Below are 21,999 nucleotides of genomic sequence, written 5' to 3'. Positions count from 1 at the left end.
TTGACAGATCAATTAATGCCTGTTCGGAGACTTAGGTGTGTCTGAAAGCATTAGCTATATGGACTGTTGCGCAAAAACTAGCGTTATTATTTTAGTAACGTGTCAATTAAAGGCAATGCAAGTTTCAATTTTGTATTTATGTTTTTATAACAAATTATTTCTAACACTTAATAATTTATCCCTTTACCATTTAAGTATAATTGTTATTCTTAAATAATAAAACCTTATTTATACTTAATATCAGACTGTATCGTAGATGAAGTGGGATTTGGATAGGGTTAGGTATTTATAATCGTTACTGGGTATTCGTCACAACAATCTGTATCTACTAGTGTAGGTACTACCAGTATTTACCTAGCCGGTTTTTATGTTTTGTATGTTGTCAATAATTAAGTATCCTACAATAGAAAAGCAGCAGTAGGAACAGAGAGGGGAAATAACTCTCAAAAGGAACGATTGTTTTGGCAAAAAGTCTTATTCATTTATATCTACAAACATGATTTTGTCATCCGGCTTCCTATTTGGAGACAAAAGGTCAGGATTTAATTCAACATCTTTATTTTCGTTGGTTTCTATATACTGCATAATTGCTTCAAGCATGCTCGCATTGTCTTCAACGTTTAATGGGTTGTCCGGTTGATTAAGTTCATACAAATCTTCCGGGTCTGGATAGTTATAATTAGTAACTGTATCTTTTGGATTTTTTGCCTGCTTATGATTATCATTTGTTATTCCGCTACTCATATCATCGTAATCACTGTTTTTTTCATTATTTCTCTTATCTAATTCGGAATGTGAACTATTAAAAACACTGCTTTCCGGTGAAGAAACGCACCTCATCCATCCTTGGTTTGCATTGTCACCATCGGCAGCTGCGAAACCATAGTAATCATCAACCCTATCCATATTTGCAGGGTACGATGCTCCTCTTTCCAGCGAATCGTAGCCTTCATTGGCCACACCACTTTCGATTGTTTCGTAAATCGGTTCTAGTATTTCGGCTAATCGTTCGCTAGCTTGTATTGATATGATTTCGGCTACATGAATATTTGGGGCGACTGGATTGTCTTTTTCTTCGCCATAATGCGAAGGGATGTTGGTGCTGCAAGTTAGCCTCCTGGAGTTAGGGTCTATACTTGGTCGGTTGTAGGATTCTCCACGAACGCGCGATACTACTGCTTCCTCGGTTTTCTTGTATGTTGCTTTAACAAGCATGCGGACCTGTGGAAATATGATTTCATTGAACATCTTTATCAAAATACAGAACATTTTCGAGTGATTTAAACAATTATAATATTGCAAGTTTAACACAGGCGTAAAACAGGCGAGGATCAAAAAATTAGAAAATAAAAAACTTTAACAACACACGGTAACACACAAAAAATTAACCGAATTGATAACGTTCTCACAGCAAGTAAAAATAGCTAAGAATCTATTGAAGATCTTAGGTAATGAATGTGGTTCTCTACCGTCATTTCGTCATATTTCATATGCCATAATGTATCGTTTTCCATAATTTTCATTTGCCATAAAGTAATTTATTTCTGAAATAGTATTTTCTTCAGCGTTGATATTAAACTAACCTAACCTACTGCATTATATAAGATGACATTTTGAAAAATCCTGAAAACAGCACGGTTCTATATATTTTATGGCAAACGTTAGTATGGCAAGTGAAATTCTGGCAAATGAAATTCGGGCAAGTAAAGCTATACTAATGAATGTCTGTGGGTGTGGGTACGGTTAAAAATAACGTTCTATGATAAATGCAGTCCAAGGACTTTATAATTACTGCAGTTATTAATTTTACCGTAAAGTCGCTCTTTTAACCCTTCACAGATAGGTGCCTATTATACCTACTTTATTACAGTTGCTGTTATTTTTTTTTAAATTTTAACAGCACATATCCAAGTGACTGATAACGACAAACAATTGTTAAAAAAATAACAATACATATAAAATTATCAATTAACATACCTCCTTGTTAACGTAACAGTACAGCAGAGCTACAATGAACCCTTGGAGGCCTTCGACGGTGTACGTAACGTAGTAGTACGCTTGTTCACCGACACAATTGGTTGTGCTTGGTCGGAATGCGGTAAGAAGGAACTGCGATCCGAATATTGGCATCAGGAAGAGGGTCGCTTTTGTTGTGCTCCTGGGAAACCCAGAGATAATATTTACAAATGTGCAAGTTGCGGAAAGTTTCCAAATAGTTGGAAAAGTTCTCGGAATTTTCTGGAAATTTTCACAAGAAATATAGAATTTAAATTTAAGAAACGAAAAGTTTTAATCCCCATACAAAAATTGTGGCAAGTTTCCGAAACTTTCCTATAAGTATGAAAAATTCAATTTGGGAAAGTTTACTTTGGCACAATATCAATAGTCTTATTCAAGAAATCTCTAAGTAAGTCTAAATAGCTTTTGTCGATGATTTTTTTAGCGCTCATAGTAAAAGCTTTCTTTAGTTTGGGGATTGCTCAGTTAGTGTAAATTATTGATATTTTTTTGATATCATCATGGTCCTTGATATCATGGAAATAGTTCTCAAACATACATACGAGTATATATGCAGATAAGATTAGAGTTAGATTATATCGTCATCGTCATCATATCCGCCGCATAACGTCCTTTGTTAGACATAGGCCTCCACCAACCACATATAGATTATATGTCATCATTATAAAAGATAGCACATTGGGATGGCTTATAATCAGGCTTTATATCCGAGTCATGCAAGACGTTTAGAAAATCTATCTACGTTTCTTTTATCTTTGATCAATTACAAGGTGCCATAGAACATGCTTCCTATTTGTCAATTGTGGTACCTTTTACTAACTATTCATCCCGATGTGCCACCCTGTTTACCAATTATTCAGTAATCTTATACTTACAGCTGATTAGCATTCTCGCTATTCCTTATTTTAGTCAGCAGCACTCTCAGTACATCTATAAACAACACTGTGTTGATGACCAATATCGCTAGTCGGGGTGCGTCCAGTATCCATTGTATGTTGTCTATGGTATACACCACCCAGCAGGAGTGGTTATCGTGGATTCCCATGACTACAGACCAGGCTACTACTGGAACTACAGCGATAACTACAAAAAGGAAAATTATTATTGTAAAACATACCATACCATATAATACAATGACGTTTTATTGTGTTCCACAATAAAAAACGATACAGAAAACAGGTCACGGAGCGAATTACATACCATATAATACAATGACGTTTTATTGTGTTCCACAATAAAAAACGATACAGAAAACAGGTCACGGAGCGAATTACCATCAATAGGCGGACTTATCGCTTCCGAGCGATCTCTGCCAGACAAAATTTTTTTACGTAACATACGGAATCAGTGTACAGTCGAGTTCATAAACTTGTGAGCAAAAATTTGATCAAAAATATCTGAACACGACTCTATTGTTAACGGCATAGAAGCGTGTTCAGATATTTTTGATCAAATCTTTGCTCACGATTTTATGAACTCGACTGTACCTACCTATATTTTAGTTTTCCAGAACTTTTAATTATAGCGAAGCATATACTACCTGTACTTTATAGTTTATACTATACATACTATTGATTGGGTTATATAGGTTATTTACCAGCTAAAGTAAAGTTCTCGTTGTTCTCCGAAATGATTAGGTAGGTAGGTAGTAGGTTCCTACGTAAAGTATTTGTTTTAAATAATTTTAGAAAAGACTGAAACTCGGTGGTTTCTTTCGAGTTTGGTAGTAAACTTGAGTACCTAGTCATTTTATGGCAATACAGAGATTGTTATCGTTTTCTGATTACTTACAAAGCTCTACAATTCAAAGTTTCTCCTCAAAATGGGTAAGTCCCTAGTACAACTAGCCATCAATCTACGTTGCAATGCGATGCTGCCTTATTACCATGCCGCTCGCAGTGCCGGTCGCCGACATCAACAAAGAGCAAAGGTGAGGTGGTGGTAATCCTGCCGTGAAGCAACAGTGCTTGCACTGTTGTGTTTCGACGTGGAGAGTAAGACAGCCGGTGAAATTATGGCACGTGAGGTATTCCATCTTAGGCCTCTAGGTTGGCAACGCGTCTGCAATACCCCTGGTGTTGCCGATGTTTATAGGCGGTGGTGATCTCTTACCATCAGGCGACCCACTTGCTCGTTTGCCATCCAGTTGAATAAAAAATAAAATAAATAAATAAAAATAAGCGAACTGACCAGTGCATTTTGTTCTAATAAATAATCCTTCCCCGTGTCTGGGTGCACCCAATGTGGTCATGAAGTTTTTATTCAGGATTCCGGTGCTTCCCTTGGGGACAGTTTGGGGTTGAGAATCCATAACTACAAACTGTCCCCAACGTGAATACGTACGTGGACGTGTGAAATCATTTTGTACGGGGACAGTGAACGTGTTAATCTTCATATTCTTACCAGCGCCGGCCGCATAGAGCCAGGTGACATTTAGCTTCCGCTTGAAGACAGCGACGATGAGTCTATGGAGGTAGACCCCCTCGACTAGCATGCAAACGAAGACGGCGTTGGCGGCGATTCTCTCCAAAATAGCGAGCACTCGACATCCAACGGCGTGCGTAGACATCACCGTGTCACCGGCGTTTGTTAGCTCGTCTATGTAGACCTGTTGAGATGTTTAATACCCTTGCATTATATTATTATTGTGTCCGAAATAAACGATTTTTACTCTATTTTTAGGGTTCCGTAGCCAACTAGGAACCTTATAGTTTCGCCATGCCTGTCCGTCTGTCTGTCTATCCGCGGCTAAGCGCAGAGACCGTTAGTACTAGAAAGCTGTAATTTGGCATGAATATACATATCAGTCACGCCGACAAAGTGGTGATATGAAAAAAATAGAAAAAATTATGGTTCCTCCATACACGTACTAAAGTGAGGGTGATTTTTTTGTGTGTGGTATCGTTGGATAGGTCTTTAAAAACCAATGCGGGGTTTCCCAGACCATTTTTCGATTCGGTGATCTTTTTGCGAAATATTCAACATTAAAGTGCAAATTTTCTTTAAAATCGAGCGTCCCCCCCCCTCAATATTTAAACTGTTGGGTGGAAACATTTGAAAAAAATCATGATGGTAGTAAGATAACGGCTTAGATTGCTTGAGACTTATAAGTAGTTTAAGAGTAATTAGCAGCCTAACGTATGAGATATACATAAACTTGGAAGATACACAATAAGAAATCCTTAGAAAAATATTACTTAATTTTTTCGTAATGGCTACGGAACCCTATCTTGGGCGTGTTCGACACGCTCTTGGCCGGTTTTTGTAATTAAGATAAATCCTCAAAGATGATTTCTATAAAGTTTAACAAATGTAGAGTCATTAGTAGAGTCAACAGTCAACGAAAAAAAATAGTTTTTAATTATTATTTCCAGTTTATAAGTGGGCCCATCTTTAATATTTGACTTTAAAATTGATTTTAAATCATTTTTAGAAGCTTTTATTTAAAACTAGCTGTTGCTTGCGACTTTATGCTTTTTTAATATTATTATGTATGTAGGTAATATTAAGAACTTTAAGAGTTATTTAAAACTAAATACTTAAGTTAGTAACTTACCACACTCCTACTAATGATGACCAGCATGTTCCTTATGACTATGGCTATGAGCAAATTCCTGTGCAAAGCCACCCTTGTCACTCTCAGACGTTTGTAGAAGAAGAACACAAAGATTGCGGGCAGACACGACGCGATAGAAAAAGCGAGCATAGCTATGTAGAAGCGATATCGCCTGAGAAGACGAGAGGTGATGCTGCAAGTGCTGTAGTCCGTTTGTAGCTCCCATGATCCATTCCGGTGGCATTCTTTGTTGCTATAATCTGCAAATGTGCAAAAAAATACTGTTGCTATGACATCTACAACGTGTTAAATATTTTTGATTCCCCTTAAGCTTAAGGGACAAATTAAGTTAATTGCTTCAAGATACAGTGGCCTAACTCTTACTGTTTAGAAGATAGTCAAATGTTAAGAGGCACGCACTGCTCCTGCTGCTGTTTTACTAAACAAAACAGTGTAAATGTTATTATTAAATTAAATGGCGTTTTCTTAAAATCCGTGACTACTCGTAAAGTGTTATTAATTCAGGCATATTTAGCAAGGGAGTTAAAAACGTGAGGTCCACCCCGGGTGTCACCCACTTAGGGGTGACCGTGAATATCATAGTGCCAGCTATAAAATTTCCTAAAACTGTGGCAGATTACGTAAGTTTTTCATTCGAGTTTTGGGGTGACACGTACAATATCCGCCCCGGGTGCCAGCCAACCCATGCAAGCTACTCCACTGCTCACGGGCCCATATGCCCTTATGGTAAAGACGGTATTGTTTCTACGTACGGTGGCAAGAAGGTCCCTGGTTGGAGTAGGCAAACTCCGAGCACACCTCGAACGCCACAGTGCCGCCGTCCGCAGTCTGCCAACACGTCCAACCGTCGAAAGTGGCACGGCAATATGACGTGGTGTCTTCATCACTGTCGCTGATTTCTTCTGAAATTGTATTCAAGAACATTCTATCAATAATTAAGTACGGTAGAGATCTTAGGTATTTTTATCTCAGAATATTATAGGTACAAGGTGTTAATGAAATAACTGAAAACGTGAACTTTAATTAGTTCAGAATCGAGAGTTGAATCGAGGTTGTCATTTTTGTATCCCTTTTTTCACTGTGCCCAGTCTAAAAGCGAGAGCGTTTTAGCGAGATATTTAGATAATTTAATACTGGACGTTTGTCTGTTAGTTTAAAGTGAGACGGCGAAGTACCTACTGCCTATAAGTACAAAATTACGAGTGTAAAGTTATTTAAAATGAAATAATTAAGGAATCTGTTTAAAAATAAATGCAATAAACAAACTTAAAATAAAAAAAAAGTATTGTTGGGGTGTCTGCTGTGCGGTTCTTAGTTATTTAATTAACACCTTTGATATTGGGGTTGAGTAGTCAAACTCCCACTCCAACTCATGTCTTGTAGTCCAACTAATGTTTTGTAGGATTTTTGGATTTAGACATTATTTTCCAATCGGTCAATTATTTGGACAAATCGTCTGTGAACACACCACCCTCTTTTATACAAGTTTTCTGTATTCTGTGTCACCATTCGAAACCTTTGTCGAAATTCATTAAAAACCTTTGTTTGTTTGTTAAGCTTTCTTGCCAAAAGTACTCAACCGAAAGTGGTGAAATTCGGTATGAAGATAGTGTAGGTAAGACCCAGAGAACGACATAGGAAGTTTTCATCCAGGAAATTGTATATTTACTGCGGGCGTGCGATAAATGAATTTTTGGAGACGAAGTTTTAGGCAAGGCAACAGCTATATAGTATGGAGATAGTTTGAGACCTTGAAAAGGGCACAGGATAGTTTTGATCCCAGAAAATTTAAAAGTTCCTGCAAGCGCGCGGCAAACGAATTCATCGCAGACAAAGTCGCGGGCAACAGCTATTTTGTGATAAGAAAGCAGACTCTATCCACCAAACCTATCTAAAGGGCTCTACACACCTAAGCCGCTAACCCGACAACAGTTAGGTACAAATATGGTCGTCACTACGACCATACCGGTGACTAACACTATTAATTATTATAATATAAAAAAAAACTTTGTTAGATTCTAGTCTGGTAGGTGAATATTTTTATTTATTTATTTGAGCTGACTTCATAAACAAAAGAAACGTATGAATAAGCACGTGACATCATTTAAGTATCTGCAAATTTTTCAAAGCATTTTACGAGTATGACAAAGATTGCGTAAGCGTGTCGCTAAAAGAAGAAAATTCTCCAGAATTTTAGCGTGAAAGGATAACAAACAAACACATAGGTACTCACGCACACCACACTCACGTATCAAAAGTCACAAACGTATACATTCATAATATTAGTAGGATAGGTAGTACTGACCTGAAGTTTCGTCTTCAGGTACTTCTGTCCCCATGTAATGGGAGCAGCAATGCGAAGCTTCGTCGAAGCATCGCTCCCAGCGGCCATGAGCTGCTGGTATAAGGGCATTCCTGACCGCCCTAGCCACCTCCACTAAACCAGGGTCGAACGGGTAACAGCCTATGGTGCCGTCTTCCTTGGCCTGTTAGATAGAACAAATGAAACATAATGTACTATGTACTATCGAACCATTAAAGTGAAACAGACGGAAAATCGCGTTACTCACAGTAGAACCCTTTCGCAGAAAAAGTAATAGTGACATGTATAGCTTGACAAGGACATTGTATTACAAAACATATTATAGTGTGAAAACGTTCTACGGTGGGTCAGGAGTGAAATGGTTCGATAGTAATATCTTTTATATTGTTCTTTGATATGGAACATGTCAAATATGGGTTGTACATACGTTGATATGGAACTTCGGAAAGTAGGTAACGCCTGAATAAATAAGTGAAATGCAAGTTTAACAATGTTAGTGAAACTGTTGGATTTAATAAAACTGATGATCTGTGCATTTAGCAAGATAAAATTAATTAATAAATTCATACTCTTTAGCTTTTCTCTTTTTTATGGTTCCGTAGTCAAGTCCAGTCTGTCCGTCTGTCTTTCTTTCGCGGCTAAGCTCAGAGACCTACTAGAAAGCTGTAATTTGGCATTAATATACATATCAGTCACGCCGACAGTGGCAAAATAAAAAAAAATTTAGGGTAGGTGCCTTCCATAGACGTAAAGTGGGGGTGATTTTTTTTCTCCCCCCCTCTAAAATCTTAACCGTTGGGTGGAAAAATGTGAAAAAATTCAGTATAGTAAGTATACCAAATTTACAAGGAAAATTATAACGGCTTAGATTGCTTGAGAGCTATTAGTAGTTTAAGAGTAAATAGCAGCATAAGTTCTAAAATATACCTAAACTTGGAAGATTTCGTACACAATACGACTTCTAAGTAAGACTATTATTGATTATGTCACAGCGAAAATTTTTTTATTAGTGAGCTTACTTATTTGTCTCGCTTACGCACAAAAGTTTGTAGGGACCGGGCCTGTGAATTAGCGTTGACGTGGCTCTGACTTGCACCTCACGCCTCCTAGATGCTCTATCTAGATAGCCGAGTTACCTCACTACTTGTTATTATTACGCTATGATGATGTCATTCAAGCCGACTTTTTCTGGTTTCATACAAAAACCCTATCTATGTACAATCAGCCAAATAAGTGGTCTATACATTTTTAAAGAAGTTCCTATCAAATTAATATATGTCGCTAAACGTCTTTCAAGCTGTCGAGCTTTCAAGTTGTCAGACACGTCTATTGGCATTATTGTTTAATGACATGCAAACGAATATCAACTTTAGGGTGGTAGACCGCATATTTGGGTTGGGTTAACTCATTTTGAGTTGCTTGCGGCACAAACTGGACTTTAGTATAAACCGAATGCAGCAGAAATTACGCGACTCACTGCAACTCGAAAAAATTACGCTCGTCTGGCTTTACCCTCAAGTAATCCCTTCTGAACCTAGTTTGTGCAATCTGAGAAGTGAAGAACTTACAATTTCCAGGCATGGTGCATAAAATTCGCCGTAAAAACAAGCCGAATTTAAATTCAAGGTGTTCGTTCCGTTGATGTAAAGGAACGCTGGGGTGAATTGAAGGCAGCCTCGGCCGGCTACCCATTTATATACTTGCTCGTGATACTCGGTGTTGCGGTAATTGCAAGTCTTGTTCAACTCCGGGGGTACTGTGTCCGGCACCTCCTGTCAATTTGGAGTTCAAGTTCACGAAAAATACTCTTACTTATAAACCGCTTCAAAACATCAGTAAATGGATTAAATCAAATGTCTGCAAATTTCAGATTTCAGAAGATTTTCAAAGATCAGATGGTAATGTCATTTAGACATTTATTAAAAGAAATACTTGAAGTAGTGCAGGATGAGCCTCGTCACTCTGAATCATTTAATGCCTAAGCCCTTGCGTGCGTGCATAAGCCCATTTCTGGATATCGAAATGATATAAGAAAATCCCCGTCTCGAAAAGAATTTAGCATTGAATTCATCTTCAATGTTAACGTTATCGCTAGTCAAAGCTAGTAATGAGCGAATTACATATAAGTTATCAGGCCAATATCCTTCTTAGATAAGCAGTCTACTTACCTCACAAATATATATATTGTCATTGGCACTGCGGTGCGCTACCCGTGCGTTTCGTTGTACATTCCAAACCTCTAAGGCGTCTTTTATAGGATTAAGGGCGTCGTTAAAGTAGGCGTCGACCTAAAAGTGAGGCATTAAACGATAAAATAACAAAGCTAAAACTGTTTTAAAAGAAACAAAGTGATTAAAATATAATTAGGGTAACTTTAGCGGCAATAAATATAGTCGTATATAATATCATTTGTTTTGCTAAGTAAAATTAGCTACTGATAAAAAGCTGGATCAACAATGGAAATAGTCGTGTTTTTTATGTTTGTCCAGATTTTCATAAGGAAGTAAATAATAGAATCACTTTGCTTAATTTGACACAGTCCTTTAAGACACTTATATAAGATGCAATAATTAAGCTAAAAGATCAACTTCATCTTTTGACTTTTAAACATTTCTTTATTATATTGTGTCTATAATTATTTGTAGCTAGTAAATCTTTTTATTTCTGCTGAAGTATAAAATGCTCTACATTGCACTCAACCTTCACCTATTAAGTGTTTAGTTCGTGACACACTATAGCTTTTATAAAAGCAAAACACAAACATTACAAATAACTTATTACCTTTGCTCCGAGTAAAAAGACAACGCACAAAAACCGCACTTTGTGGGATCCGCACATTGTTCACTGAAGCTTTTTTTAACGGACCTGCAGTACATAATGAAATTTGACAGTTTTACAGTTACAGCCACTTAGTTCATGAGTGTACTTAGAAGTATTGCTCTCATGTGTTCACTTGTTTGTTGGCGTGTTGCGTTTGAGATCAGTACCAGGCATTCCAGCACGGGGCAGAATCAAAACAGCTTTTGTCTGGCGTACACAACAACGGCCTACGTTCCAAGACGTATTGTGCTGTTCGCAGTGTTTACAAATTATCTCCAGCTACAATCAAATTGTTATCAATAGATTAATTTGGAAATTATCTACATTATTCATTGCGCTGTGATTGAAGTAACTAAATCGAATAGCCCGTTGATCTAGCAGAGATTTCGTATGTTTTAAGTAGGTCTACCTTCATATTGTAATTCTAATGTAAGTAAGTATTGTAGTTCTAATGTAAGTCTAAGTCGTAAACCTAAACATAAAAGCAACGTAATTTAAGGGGCTTTAACTTTTTGAATAAACGACATTTTATTGAATAGTTCTCAAAATCACTGCATTAAGCCTTGGTCAATTTAGACTCACGTCTTCATAATGTGGTGACTCAAATAGTTTACGAATCGTGCAATGATGTGCATTCGTATAAATCACTTGTGCAGAATGCATCGGCATCACGTCAAGCGCACGTCACATCGAGCTCTGCGCGGCAGAGAGGACGAATTAGGCAGGGCAAGAACTACCGAGACCCCAGATCTCGGCCAAGCTACAAACATGACTAAGGTGTAGAGTTTCTGAAATTAGGGCGTGTAGAGTTAGAACCTTATTGCCTCTTCATTGAGATCTCATAACTTTTTGACGGAGCGAGCTATATATGGTCTCGTACTTGGTAACATATTACATGAAAATCTTTTTGGTGGAATATTTTTTTACTTTTTGTCTCAGCTTAGTGTTCTGTTGATGGCGCTCGATGAAGGTATGTAGGTCCGATGTCACACAGATACGTATCATCGTAAGACGCAACATATAATGAATGAAGTAATATGTACTCGTATCAGCAATATTTTTGTTTTCTTCTGAACTGCATAGTGAGAATAAGAGAGCTTGTTATTTTTATGCTATGTATTTTGAAAAATCCGTTAAGAAATCATCTGTACCCTATCAATCTATTATATCTCTCTTTTTCTGTCTACCCGTAACTGTGTGTAAGTACTGTCGGTGAACATCTAAAATGACCTCACACTGCGTACATCTTTCTTAGGCTTTGCAAAAATGAAAATTTATTATTTAGTGTCAAATGTCAAAACGGCTTTACGATATGGATACTTTAGGTACTGGAACTAATTTGAGAGAGCACGATAAATATGAAACCGGCCAAGAGCGTGTCGGACACGCCCGAAATAGGGTTCCGTAGCCATTACGAAAAAATTAAAAACTATTTTTCTAAGGTTTTCGTATTCTATACGGAATCTTCCATAGTTAAGGTATATTTTATACCTTAGGCTGCTATTTACTCTTAAACTACTAATAATTCTCAAGCAAACTTAACCGTTATAGTTTTCCTTGAAAGTTTGATATACTTACTACCATCCTGAATTTTTCAAAATTTTCCACCGGTTTAGATTTAAGAGGGGGGGGGAGGACGCTCGATTTTAATGAAAATTTGCACTTTAAAGTTGAATATTTCGCAAACAAATCGCTGAATTGAAAAATCGTCTTAGCAAAGACCTATCCAACAATACCTACCCCACACTATAGGGTTGGATGAGAAAAAAAAAACACCCCCACTTTACGTCTATGGGAGGTACCCTAAAATCATTTTTTTTAAGTTTTTATTGTACCATTTTGTTGGCATAGTTTACATATATAAACGTGCAAAATTACAGCTTTCAAGCATTGATAGTCCCTTAGCAAAGCCGCGGACGGACGGACAGGCAGGCAGACACAGACAGACAAACATGGCGAAACTATAAAGGTTCCGTTTTTGCCATTTTAGCTCCGGAACCCTAAAAAACGACGGAAAACTATTAATTTATACAAAGCATCTGTAGCAATATTTTAAGTAAATTTTGTGCATGCATCGTCTATAAATGGTTACCAGCATTTAATAAGTAAAATGTAAAAGTAATGAAGTATAAAGTCTGAGAAATAACGTAGGTAATGCCACGTGTCATACACGTGCAATGAAACTAAGTGATTTAACCTATATTCAAGAATCATGGTAGGTCACCTTATCAACGGTTCGCAATCTTTAGGAAAATGTAAGTATTTACGTAGTGGGTTTAACGCAATCATCTCACATACTTACGATAATTATCACGAATAATTATTTTTAATTGCGAGTATAGATAAACCTTCGTTTGCTAATCAAATAATAGAGACCGTGCATTGAGTAGGCTAGGCAGCACAGCAGGGTAAGCAGCGCTAGTGCTGCGCTGCCTACCCTGCTGTGGGGAGTGGGGGGTGATGGCACTGTTGCAGTGCTGTAGGCGCAAACTACCAGCCGCCTAGAGGCGCGGTCGCAGCCTGACATTTTGAAGGGGGTCACCTAATAATATTTTTCAATTTGATGTGTACGTACGATTGGGGAGGGACCGGGGGCATGTCCCATGTGACCCCCTCGATCCGTCTTGCTGCCTACCCTGGAATTGACCCCAATGCACGTCAACTAAGACCATGGCATTTTTAAGCTTTTATTCAAGTTGCAATTTCGTATTTAGATGACTTGAATTAGAATTAGAGGAGAGTACTTACTTTAAATTCTTACACTTTGGCAGTACCTAGAAAATTTGTTATTACCTTATCAATTAGTCATTAACATTAAGTGAAAGTATGTTATTGATCCAAAGCAGACACGGGTTTAGGATTGATCTACTGACCGCATCGTGATAAATAGATACGCAATACTCTTAATCTATACTAATTACTAATAATATATAACATTACTGTAAAGAGGAAAGATTTGGATTTTTGGATGTTCGTTACGAATAAACTCAAAAACTACTGGAGTTACTGGACCGATTTTTAAAATTCTTTCACCATTAGAATGCAACACATTATCCCAGTGCCATACATTATATTTTCACACCTCTCCTTCAGAAAAGTAACTTTTCCTCCCTGACGAGAGGGAGCAAAGTGCAACTTTTCTGTTCAAGGCTTTTCTAAGTAAAAAAAAAGTAAATTATTGCAAATGCCACTTTTTGAAGTTGATAATTGTAAAGCCACGCCATTATCTATGCTGGTTGTTCTTTAATAATATATATTTTATAAAATGTTCTACGTTAAAGGATATATTAATATCTACAAAAAAAATCCCGATACCATATGTCCAAATATTGTTTATGTCACCATAACTACTTTCTTACGTTTTAAAAGTTGATAGAAATGCCGACCAAAATTAGACCAGTTATCCATACCTTTGAATTAATCATTATCCAAATAAATCATTTCATATTCAAGACTGTTTCAATACCTGTACATTTGAATTATTCAAATCAGACATTCCATACAATAGTAGAATGTTGCACCAAGCAGAAACTTATTTATTATGCACCGAGTGCCGATTTTACCGATTTTAAAAAGCACGAGGGCAATATAAATTACTTAATGCGAGGTGCATAATCTGCTTTTCTTTCAACTATTACAGCTGGGCTACTACGAAACTCGAAAATCGTAGTTCGTATCGTACCGTCCCGCTGATGCTATATTACGAGTATTTAATACGAGAGTGAGAGGGACGGTAAGATACGAACTTCGATTTTCGTAGTAGCCCTGCAGGAATAATAGACGAAAAAAAACTCATGCTAAACAATTAATAGGAAAGAAATGTCACTAGCACTCGATGATTCCATTTTTGTAAGTTTACATTCGCACTCTCAAAAAATGTCCACGAAAAATTTGCAAGGTTCCCGCCAAATTTTTTTTTTGTTTCTTACTTTTTGGCAGCGTTAGTAGCCAGTAGCAGATATTTTTACCCGCGATCTGTCAAATTTCGGATGGGCGCCAGGTTGGCCAACCAAACACACAAAGTTTTTTTTGAATAACGGCTACTTACTGTTTTTGGTGGGATTGGTAGCAACAAATTTTTGTAAGCAATCTGTCAAATTTCATAAGACCGTCAGGTTGAGCAACCTAACACTAGATTTTTTTACACGATGCAGGCTAATTTTATAGCAAAAATACTTGTGTTACCTCTTTGATGGTGCAATTAAAAAAAAATCTAAAACAATGCAATAAAGGATTTTTATACATTTTTTCTGCTCTAGAGCAGAAAAATCCCGCTTTGCGCTGGGTATGATGATGAAATTAAAGCATAGTTGGAAAAAAAGATAATACGAATTTCAAAAATTGAGCTAAGGAAAAAAAATATGGCATAGGTACCTACAATTTACTCTGCGTCGACGCGCCCCAGATTCGCGCGGTAATAGTTTTTGGGAAAAGGAGCTGAAAAATGTGGGTGAAGTGCTTCTGAGACCTTTTTACCCGACTGTCCAAAGAAGGGTTATTTTGAAAATTGTACCCGTGCGGATCCGGGGTGGGGAGCTAGTAACTAAAAAAAAAAACAATCGGGGAATAAAATATCGGAAGTTTGATGGTTACAATTACAACAGGACAATCAGGAAACACTTAAATAAGTTTGCAATGGCGTAAGGCGATGCAAGGGTTAAATTCAGACCACAATGTCGCTTCGAGGACTAGAAATTGCCAATTTTAGACCAAGATGAAGACGAGGATTAGACAATCTCGAATCTCGACCTCGTACGGTTATTTTTGGACCTAAAGAATTTCTTTTAACTGTTCGTTCATATGGTAAGTAAACGACGACGTGTGCATGACGTCGACGGATGCAAGCTATTTAAAGGAATGCTAACTGTGTCTTTTCTTATAAATAAGCGTAGATATTCTAGAAGAACAAATAAGTATGATCATATCACCACATGTCACACCACGTGCGTCGATAGATTAAAAACAAATCAGCACACAAAGTCGACTCTACTTCAGTTTCCCGTTCGTTAGCTATTCATTCATTAGGCATAATCCTGACTGACTGACACATCAACATCGACCTTGGACCTGGGCCTGAAATTTAATAGGATTTATTTATTTATTTATATAATACTTACTGACCAATAACCTCTTGAACTTCTTAGGTCGAAGATGTAGCTCATTGGTTCAATAAAACCTTTTCACTCTGGCCTTAGTTCTAAGTCCTAAGTTGTATTTATCTGGAAAAAATTAACGATGGCATGGCAGCAATTCCATTTTATAGCAGTACGCATTAAGTATAAAAGACGAAGCAGCGTTTTTTGTGTGAATCATAGCAATATTAACATAAATACTGAAGGGTTGAGGGCTCCTTAATGACCTACCTAGCTATGGAATAATGACGGGCTTTTCGAAGTTCCCACGGAATAGGGAGTGCTTCCACAGAAACAAAGCCACGTGCGTATGCTACTTAGTAAGTATAAGATTAGGTAGTAAAATGAGTACAACATTTTAAGAGTTCCCTCGATTTCCTTAAGATCCAATCATCAGATCCTGATTTTGTGCTGATGGAACTTAATTTAAATGCAAAAAAAAAAACAAATCGGTTCATAAATGACGGAGTTATCAGGTAAAAAAACATGAAAAAATACAACCGAATTGATAACCCTCCTTTTTGAAGTCTGTTAAAAAAACAGGTTCTCATTACTTTTTTTATTTTTACATGATATTTAATGAATCTATAATAAACATGGATCAAAATCTGTAAAGTAAGTTATCTTAGTGGTAGAATTTAAGTTGTTTTGGTCACAGTTGAACCTAACATACTCCTCGCTACGCTCGTCGTCGCATCTAACATTCCGGTTGAATGAATCAGACTTCAGCTAGCCAAGAATCAGTTGTACTTAATCAAATTGCCCAATGTGACCTTTGACAATTCGCAATGTGACCTTTGACAATGATAACATTAATTTGGGGACGTGAACAACAACGGGCCAGAAAATATGTTCGATATATGGAAGCATAACAATATACAATACCAAGTACTTATATGAGATAACAGTTCCCATATTGCAACCGTTAATGTAAAATATTATCATGACTGAGTAATCATCGGGTCATAAAGTTATCTGCATTTTTAGAGATCCTGTAGCAAATATCAGTTGCTGTTACTTAAATAGTTGAATAATGCTATGTATATAAATGCTGAAGCCTAAACCAATTTTAGGATTATGTAGGTATCTCAAAATGAATATAAATGGAATCCTTATAGGTAGGATTTAATTGCTGTCCGTTAGGTAATCTTTTTGTTTATGTCTGTCCGTCTATCAAGCCCCTTTTTCTCAGGAACAAGTGGAGGGAGTTATCAATTTGAAATTACCTAATATCAAATGCAAATACCTACTCAATAACAATCCCTGGAATCAGTGTTATCATATTATCCTTCCTTTCTTTACCATCCGAAATCATAAATGCGAAAGTTGTGTTTGTATGTTTGTCCGTCTTTCACGTCGAAACGGAGCGACGGATCGACGTGATTTTTGGGCATAGAGATAGTTTATGGGCCAGAGAGTGACATAGGGTACTTTTTATCCAGGAAAAAAATGCACAGTTCCCGAGGGGCAATAGCTAGTACCTATTATAAAAGCGAAAGTTATTCGTTCTGTCTGTTTGTTACATCTTCACGCTTAAACCGCTGCAATGATATACATAGATAGGTACATAATACAGTGATGCTTTAATAGTTATTTGTGCAACGAGAGAGCAAAGTTGTTTTTTGCTGCGAAACAAATATATAAAACTAGCGTTTACCCACGGCTTCGCACGCGTAAATCATTAGATACAGGAGTTGAATTGAAATTCTGGGATTTTATTAAATTCCCGTGGGAATTCCCTAAAGTTACATCATGGTTTTCATTGACATTAAATTAAAACACCCATGCCAAATTTCATGATTCTAAGCCCAGCGGTGGTTATTTCGAGATTTTATCCCTATCCCGTGGCAATATGGGATAAAAAGTAACCTATGTGTTTATTCCAGACGTCCAGCTACCTACATACCAAATTTCATGACTCTAAGCCCAGCGGTTGTTATTTAGATATTTTATCCCTAGGTATCCCGTGGGAATATTGGAATAAAAAGTATACCTACTTATCTATTATAGTCGCCATTACTTATATTATATCTTAAGTCACCAGAAAGTTATTAAGAATGCCAGATAATGATTAAAAAAGTCTCCGGTGTGCAAACCGCGCGAGCCAGAAAAAAAAGTAGAGGTTTTGAATTTGGAACGAAAAATTGTCCAGTAGGTACGATACGAATTTCATACCTACTAATAATATACTTTCCTGTTAACCTTAGCGGTCCTCCGACACCGACGACGCTTAGATAAAAAAATATTACTAGATACTTATACTAAATTAACTTAGGCTAATTTTGCGGGAAATCAGCAGAGATCCCCACGCCACGCCACGGGATAGGAATAAACGAATTCTTCGCAGATGAAGTCGCGGGCAACAGCTAGGTAGTGCATAATTATTTTTTACTTTTTAGTTGTCTTTTTTAGCGGCCTTTTTTTTACAGGTGTTTTTATTTTTATTTTGCTGGCGTTTTTTTATGTCGGGGGGTTTGTAAATTTTAAATATTAGGAATTCAGTCAGTAAACCCAGCACTGTAGGTAGGTAGGTACTTAGCATTAAAAAAAAAGTTACTTTGTCTCACGGATTTTGCTCACTCATTTTTCATAGCAAAACCTGCCTGTTTGAGGTGCTGAGGTGAAATAGTTATTTGTGCAACAAGAGAGCAAAGTCGTTTATTGGTGCGAGTGTTGATTTTGAATCCCGAGTAAGCGAAGGATTCTACAATTGCATCACGTGCGATATATGCTCGTTTTGTTTGCTAATTTATCTTTGTAGTTTTTTAGTTTATATTTGAGAAAAGCACCGTACAAGCTTCGAACAATAAGTGCTATACTAAATCCCTTTAGTAATGCACTATATACTTAATACAACAGATGTTTTGTAATTTTGCGGTTATATGTGTTTCCAAACATTTGTTTGGTTTTTTAGGCCTACAGAATTTAGTATCGATTTGATCCTATCTCTCGCTTTTTTCATATTGAAGTGAAAGTGACAGATCAAAGTCAAGTTCAAATATTTGGAATTCAGTGAGTGGACCCAGCACTTAAAAAAATAATTAAAAAGCTACTTTGTCTCACGGAGTAAGCAAAATGTGATTTTGCTTACTGATTTTTCATAGCAAAACCTGCCTGTTTGAGCTGCTGAGGTGAAAAAAATAATGCGAAACTAAGGAAAAAAAAGATTCTTACTTTCAACCTTGTTTCAAACTTCATAAATGCAAATACTTACACAAACAGCCAGTGGCGGTCATTGCCGTTGCGTGCGACGCTCCAGGCGGTAGATCTTGAGGTGGTGAATCGCAAGCAAAATATCTGGGGTTCTCAAGCCCCGGGTGATTGTCCTGTTTGCCACCCCTCAGGCTGCTACTGTGTTATGCCCGGTGTAAACATAATGGTGGCATAGATATGCCAATTCCAAGGCGGGCAGCTCTACTTATGTCCCGCTGTTGGTACCCAATCAGCGTATCAGAAGACGAGGTGGTGGGATACACCTTTCATCATCATCATCATCATCTTAGCCTATATACGTCCCACTGCTGGGCACAGGCCTCCTTTCAGAACAAGAGGGCTTGGGCCATAGTTCCCACGCGGGCCCAGTGCGGATTGGGAACTTCACACGCACCATTGAATTGCTTCGCTGGTTGTGCAGGTTTCCTCACGATGTTTTCCTTCACCGCAAAGCTCGTGGTAAATTTCAAATGTAATTCCGCACATGAATTTCGAAAAACTCATAGGTGCGAGCCGGGGTTTGAACCCACGACCCTCTGCTTGAGAGGCGATAGGTCAAACCACTAGGCCACCACGTGGCCTCGTAGGTAACTTATTACTGATAAGTAGGTAGTTTAACAAGTGATATTTGAATGTCTAATAGCTGAGCGAATTAGCTCTCTTTGAAATGGCAAGTGCATATATGCCATAAAGCAATAGCTCAGAGAACGGATGGCCCTTGGGACTGAAAAGTTCTTGAATGATGGACGGATGACCTGGTTAAAGACGCGGGTTGACTGTGGATGCAAGCAACTTCCAACCGAAGCAACGGAGTTCTATGGGGGAGGCCTATGTCCAACAGTGGACGTCCTACGGCTGAGATGATGATGATGATTTGAATATCACCAATTTCATTAATTAATTAAGAGTTATAGTTGAGTGAGATTTCATGACGTTGCGTCATACGATGGGAATGATGTAGAATAAAATTTGTAATGTCATTATTCGTTATTACTGTCTTATTGCTAACTAGAAGTTAAAAGTTTATCAATGTATTAACCCATAACTGTTATCATCTGATAGCAGTGACGTATCATATATTAAGTTACTGTTAATTATTAGTTAAATACATGTAATTCGGCCATTGTTTTTCTTTAAAATATTTGCGGAATTCGTAGCTAATAAAAAAACAACCAATATTTGAAGCAACTCTTTTTTTTAATTTATTTTTTATTTTATTCGATTGGATGGCAAACGAGCAACTTTTAAATTATTTAAGTGCTTTGCCATCGAATGCTTCTTGTTATTAAGTAGTAACTTACTACATGAGAATATATGAAAATATACCGATTAATAGACTTTAGCCGTAGCTAATATCACATCACAACCAACGGGATGGGCGAGTGACCTCGTTAAAGCCACGCGTTCAAGATGGATGCAAGGAGGCAGGCCGCTACCAACCGAAGCAACTGGAGGTAGGTATATGGGGGAGGCCTACGTTCAACAGTGGACGTCCTACGGCTGATACGTTAATGATGACGACCATGCTGCATGCGGCGACCGCAAAAGTGTAAAGAACACGGTAGTCGGCCGCATTCGGCGAGCGACACGACAGCTGCCACCGGCCCTTAATATTGCCGCCGCAGTAGACGGACAGAGTAATTAATGTAAAGACGACGTTCTTTCGCCGAAATAATTGAAAGAAATTCGGCGACCGCATCAGGTGAACGACGCAGTGTAATTGCCGCTTAAGGTATAATCTAAAAAGTCTGTAGTTTCTATAATTTTCTCGTTAGGTATAGCGCATTTAGTTTCATCTATGTATTTCTTTTTTCTTGAAATATGATAAGGTTAGTTCAAATATCCTGGTAGAAGGTAGCTATATCTACCTTAAAGTTAAGGAAGGGAATTATTTTCTGTAAGTTGTTAGAATTTATGGCCGAACCGAGAAAGTCACGAACGAGCACTTTCGACGTATGTAATGTACTTAATTATCTAAAAATAATATGAAAACACTTGTTTTTTCAACGTTGTGATAAAGATGATGCAAGTACCAGGGTTAACGGACGACATTTTGCTGGCGACTGTTAAAATAAACTTATTGAACTCGGTGGATCATATCAGATGTGATAGGAAATAGTGTAAGTTGTTGGCAACTAACGAAATATACTTTGTTGAAAATGTGGCATGCACTATATTTGCTTCAGAATGAACGGTTATAATAGTAGGTATACCATCAGCCAAATATGTGGTCTACCACCTTAAAGTTGAAAATCGTTTGCATGTCATAAAACAATAGTGATTTGACTGATGGTACCTACTACGTAAGTACCTATGTGAAAATGGATAGTTGGTTCCTCTGCCCATTATGCCCATATTATGCCTAAGTTCGTTTATATTATCTTTTCTATTTTTTCCCCTTAAGTATCAATTAAATTTGTCTCGAATAATTAATTAGGAAAAAAGCATTTTAGTACTTAACATAATTATTTTTGCGTAACCACCATCACTATATCACTATCCTGTTCAATGTACCTATTTAATAGATGATGGATGACGCATACCTATTTAATTTAATGTTCTGCGTCCTGAGTCCCAAAAAAAGTAATAATTTTAAGTTGGTTCCTCGTTAAATATTCGTATGTTTTACGGAAGTTAAGGATCCAGGAAAACAGATCAGGAGACCGCCGTTGTCGGCTTAAGTATAATTATGTAACTACAATAAGTAAATATAAACAAGGAAGGACGTTTAAGTATTATCTTTTATTTTATCTTCAGTTTCTTACTAAGAATAGTTAGAGGTTCATAGATAAGTACAGTCGAGTGTAAAAATAGGAACTCATTCAACGCTTCAAAAATAAGTACCACCGACACTTATTCCGACGTAATAAGGCCGTGGTAACATATTTTTGAGTGGTTCGTTTAGATACATATTT

The 21,999-nt window shown here is 37.3% G+C and overlaps 2 protein-coding genes across 3 annotated transcripts in view; both read right to left on the bottom strand.

Moving 5' to 3' along the window:
• The window catches only part of LOC141427523 (uncharacterized), a 131,746-nt gene that overhangs the window by 5,025 nt on the left and 104,722 nt on the right, over positions 1–21,999 (bottom strand). The gene's annotated exons all lie outside the window — the stretch shown is intronic.
• On the bottom strand, positions 119–11,007 carry LOC141427527 (uncharacterized). The gene is made up of 10 exons (XM_074087056.1): positions 10,701–11,007; positions 10,088–10,207; positions 9,488–9,691; positions 7,902–8,082; positions 6,349–6,498; positions 5,576–5,835; positions 4,423–4,627; positions 2,895–3,102; positions 1,978–2,158; positions 119–1,221 (listed from the first exon to the last, which is right to left on the bottom strand). The coding sequence occupies exons 1-10, from the start codon at positions 10,755–10,757 to the stop codon at positions 475–477; spliced, it is 2,313 nt and encodes a 770-aa protein (XP_073943157.1). The 5' UTR covers positions 10,758–11,007; the 3' UTR covers positions 119–474.

This window comes from Choristoneura fumiferana, chromosome 4 (genome assembly GCF_025370935.1).
Source record: "Choristoneura fumiferana chromosome 4, NRCan_CFum_1, whole genome shotgun sequence".
NCBI lineage: Eukaryota > Metazoa > Arthropoda > Insecta > Lepidoptera > Tortricidae > Choristoneura > Choristoneura fumiferana.
Note: the sequence above shows the minus strand (reverse complement) of the source record. Positions and strands in the feature narration are given on the sequence as shown.

Excerpts from the sequence above, each read along its gene's own strand:
- LOC141427527 (XM_074087056.1), bottom strand. The coding sequence starts at position 10,757 with ATGTGCGGATCCCACAAAGTGCGGTTTTTGTGCGTTGTCTTTTTACTC. Across the intron at positions 5,836-6,348 it reads CCAGGGACCTTCTTGCCACC|ATTATAGCAACAAAGAATGC; the intron begins GTACGTAGAAAC and ends GCACATTTGCAG. Across the intron at positions 1,222-1,977 it reads ACTGTTACGTTAACAAGGAG|GTCCGCATGCTTGTTAAAGC; the intron begins GTATGTTAATTG and ends ATATTTCCACAG.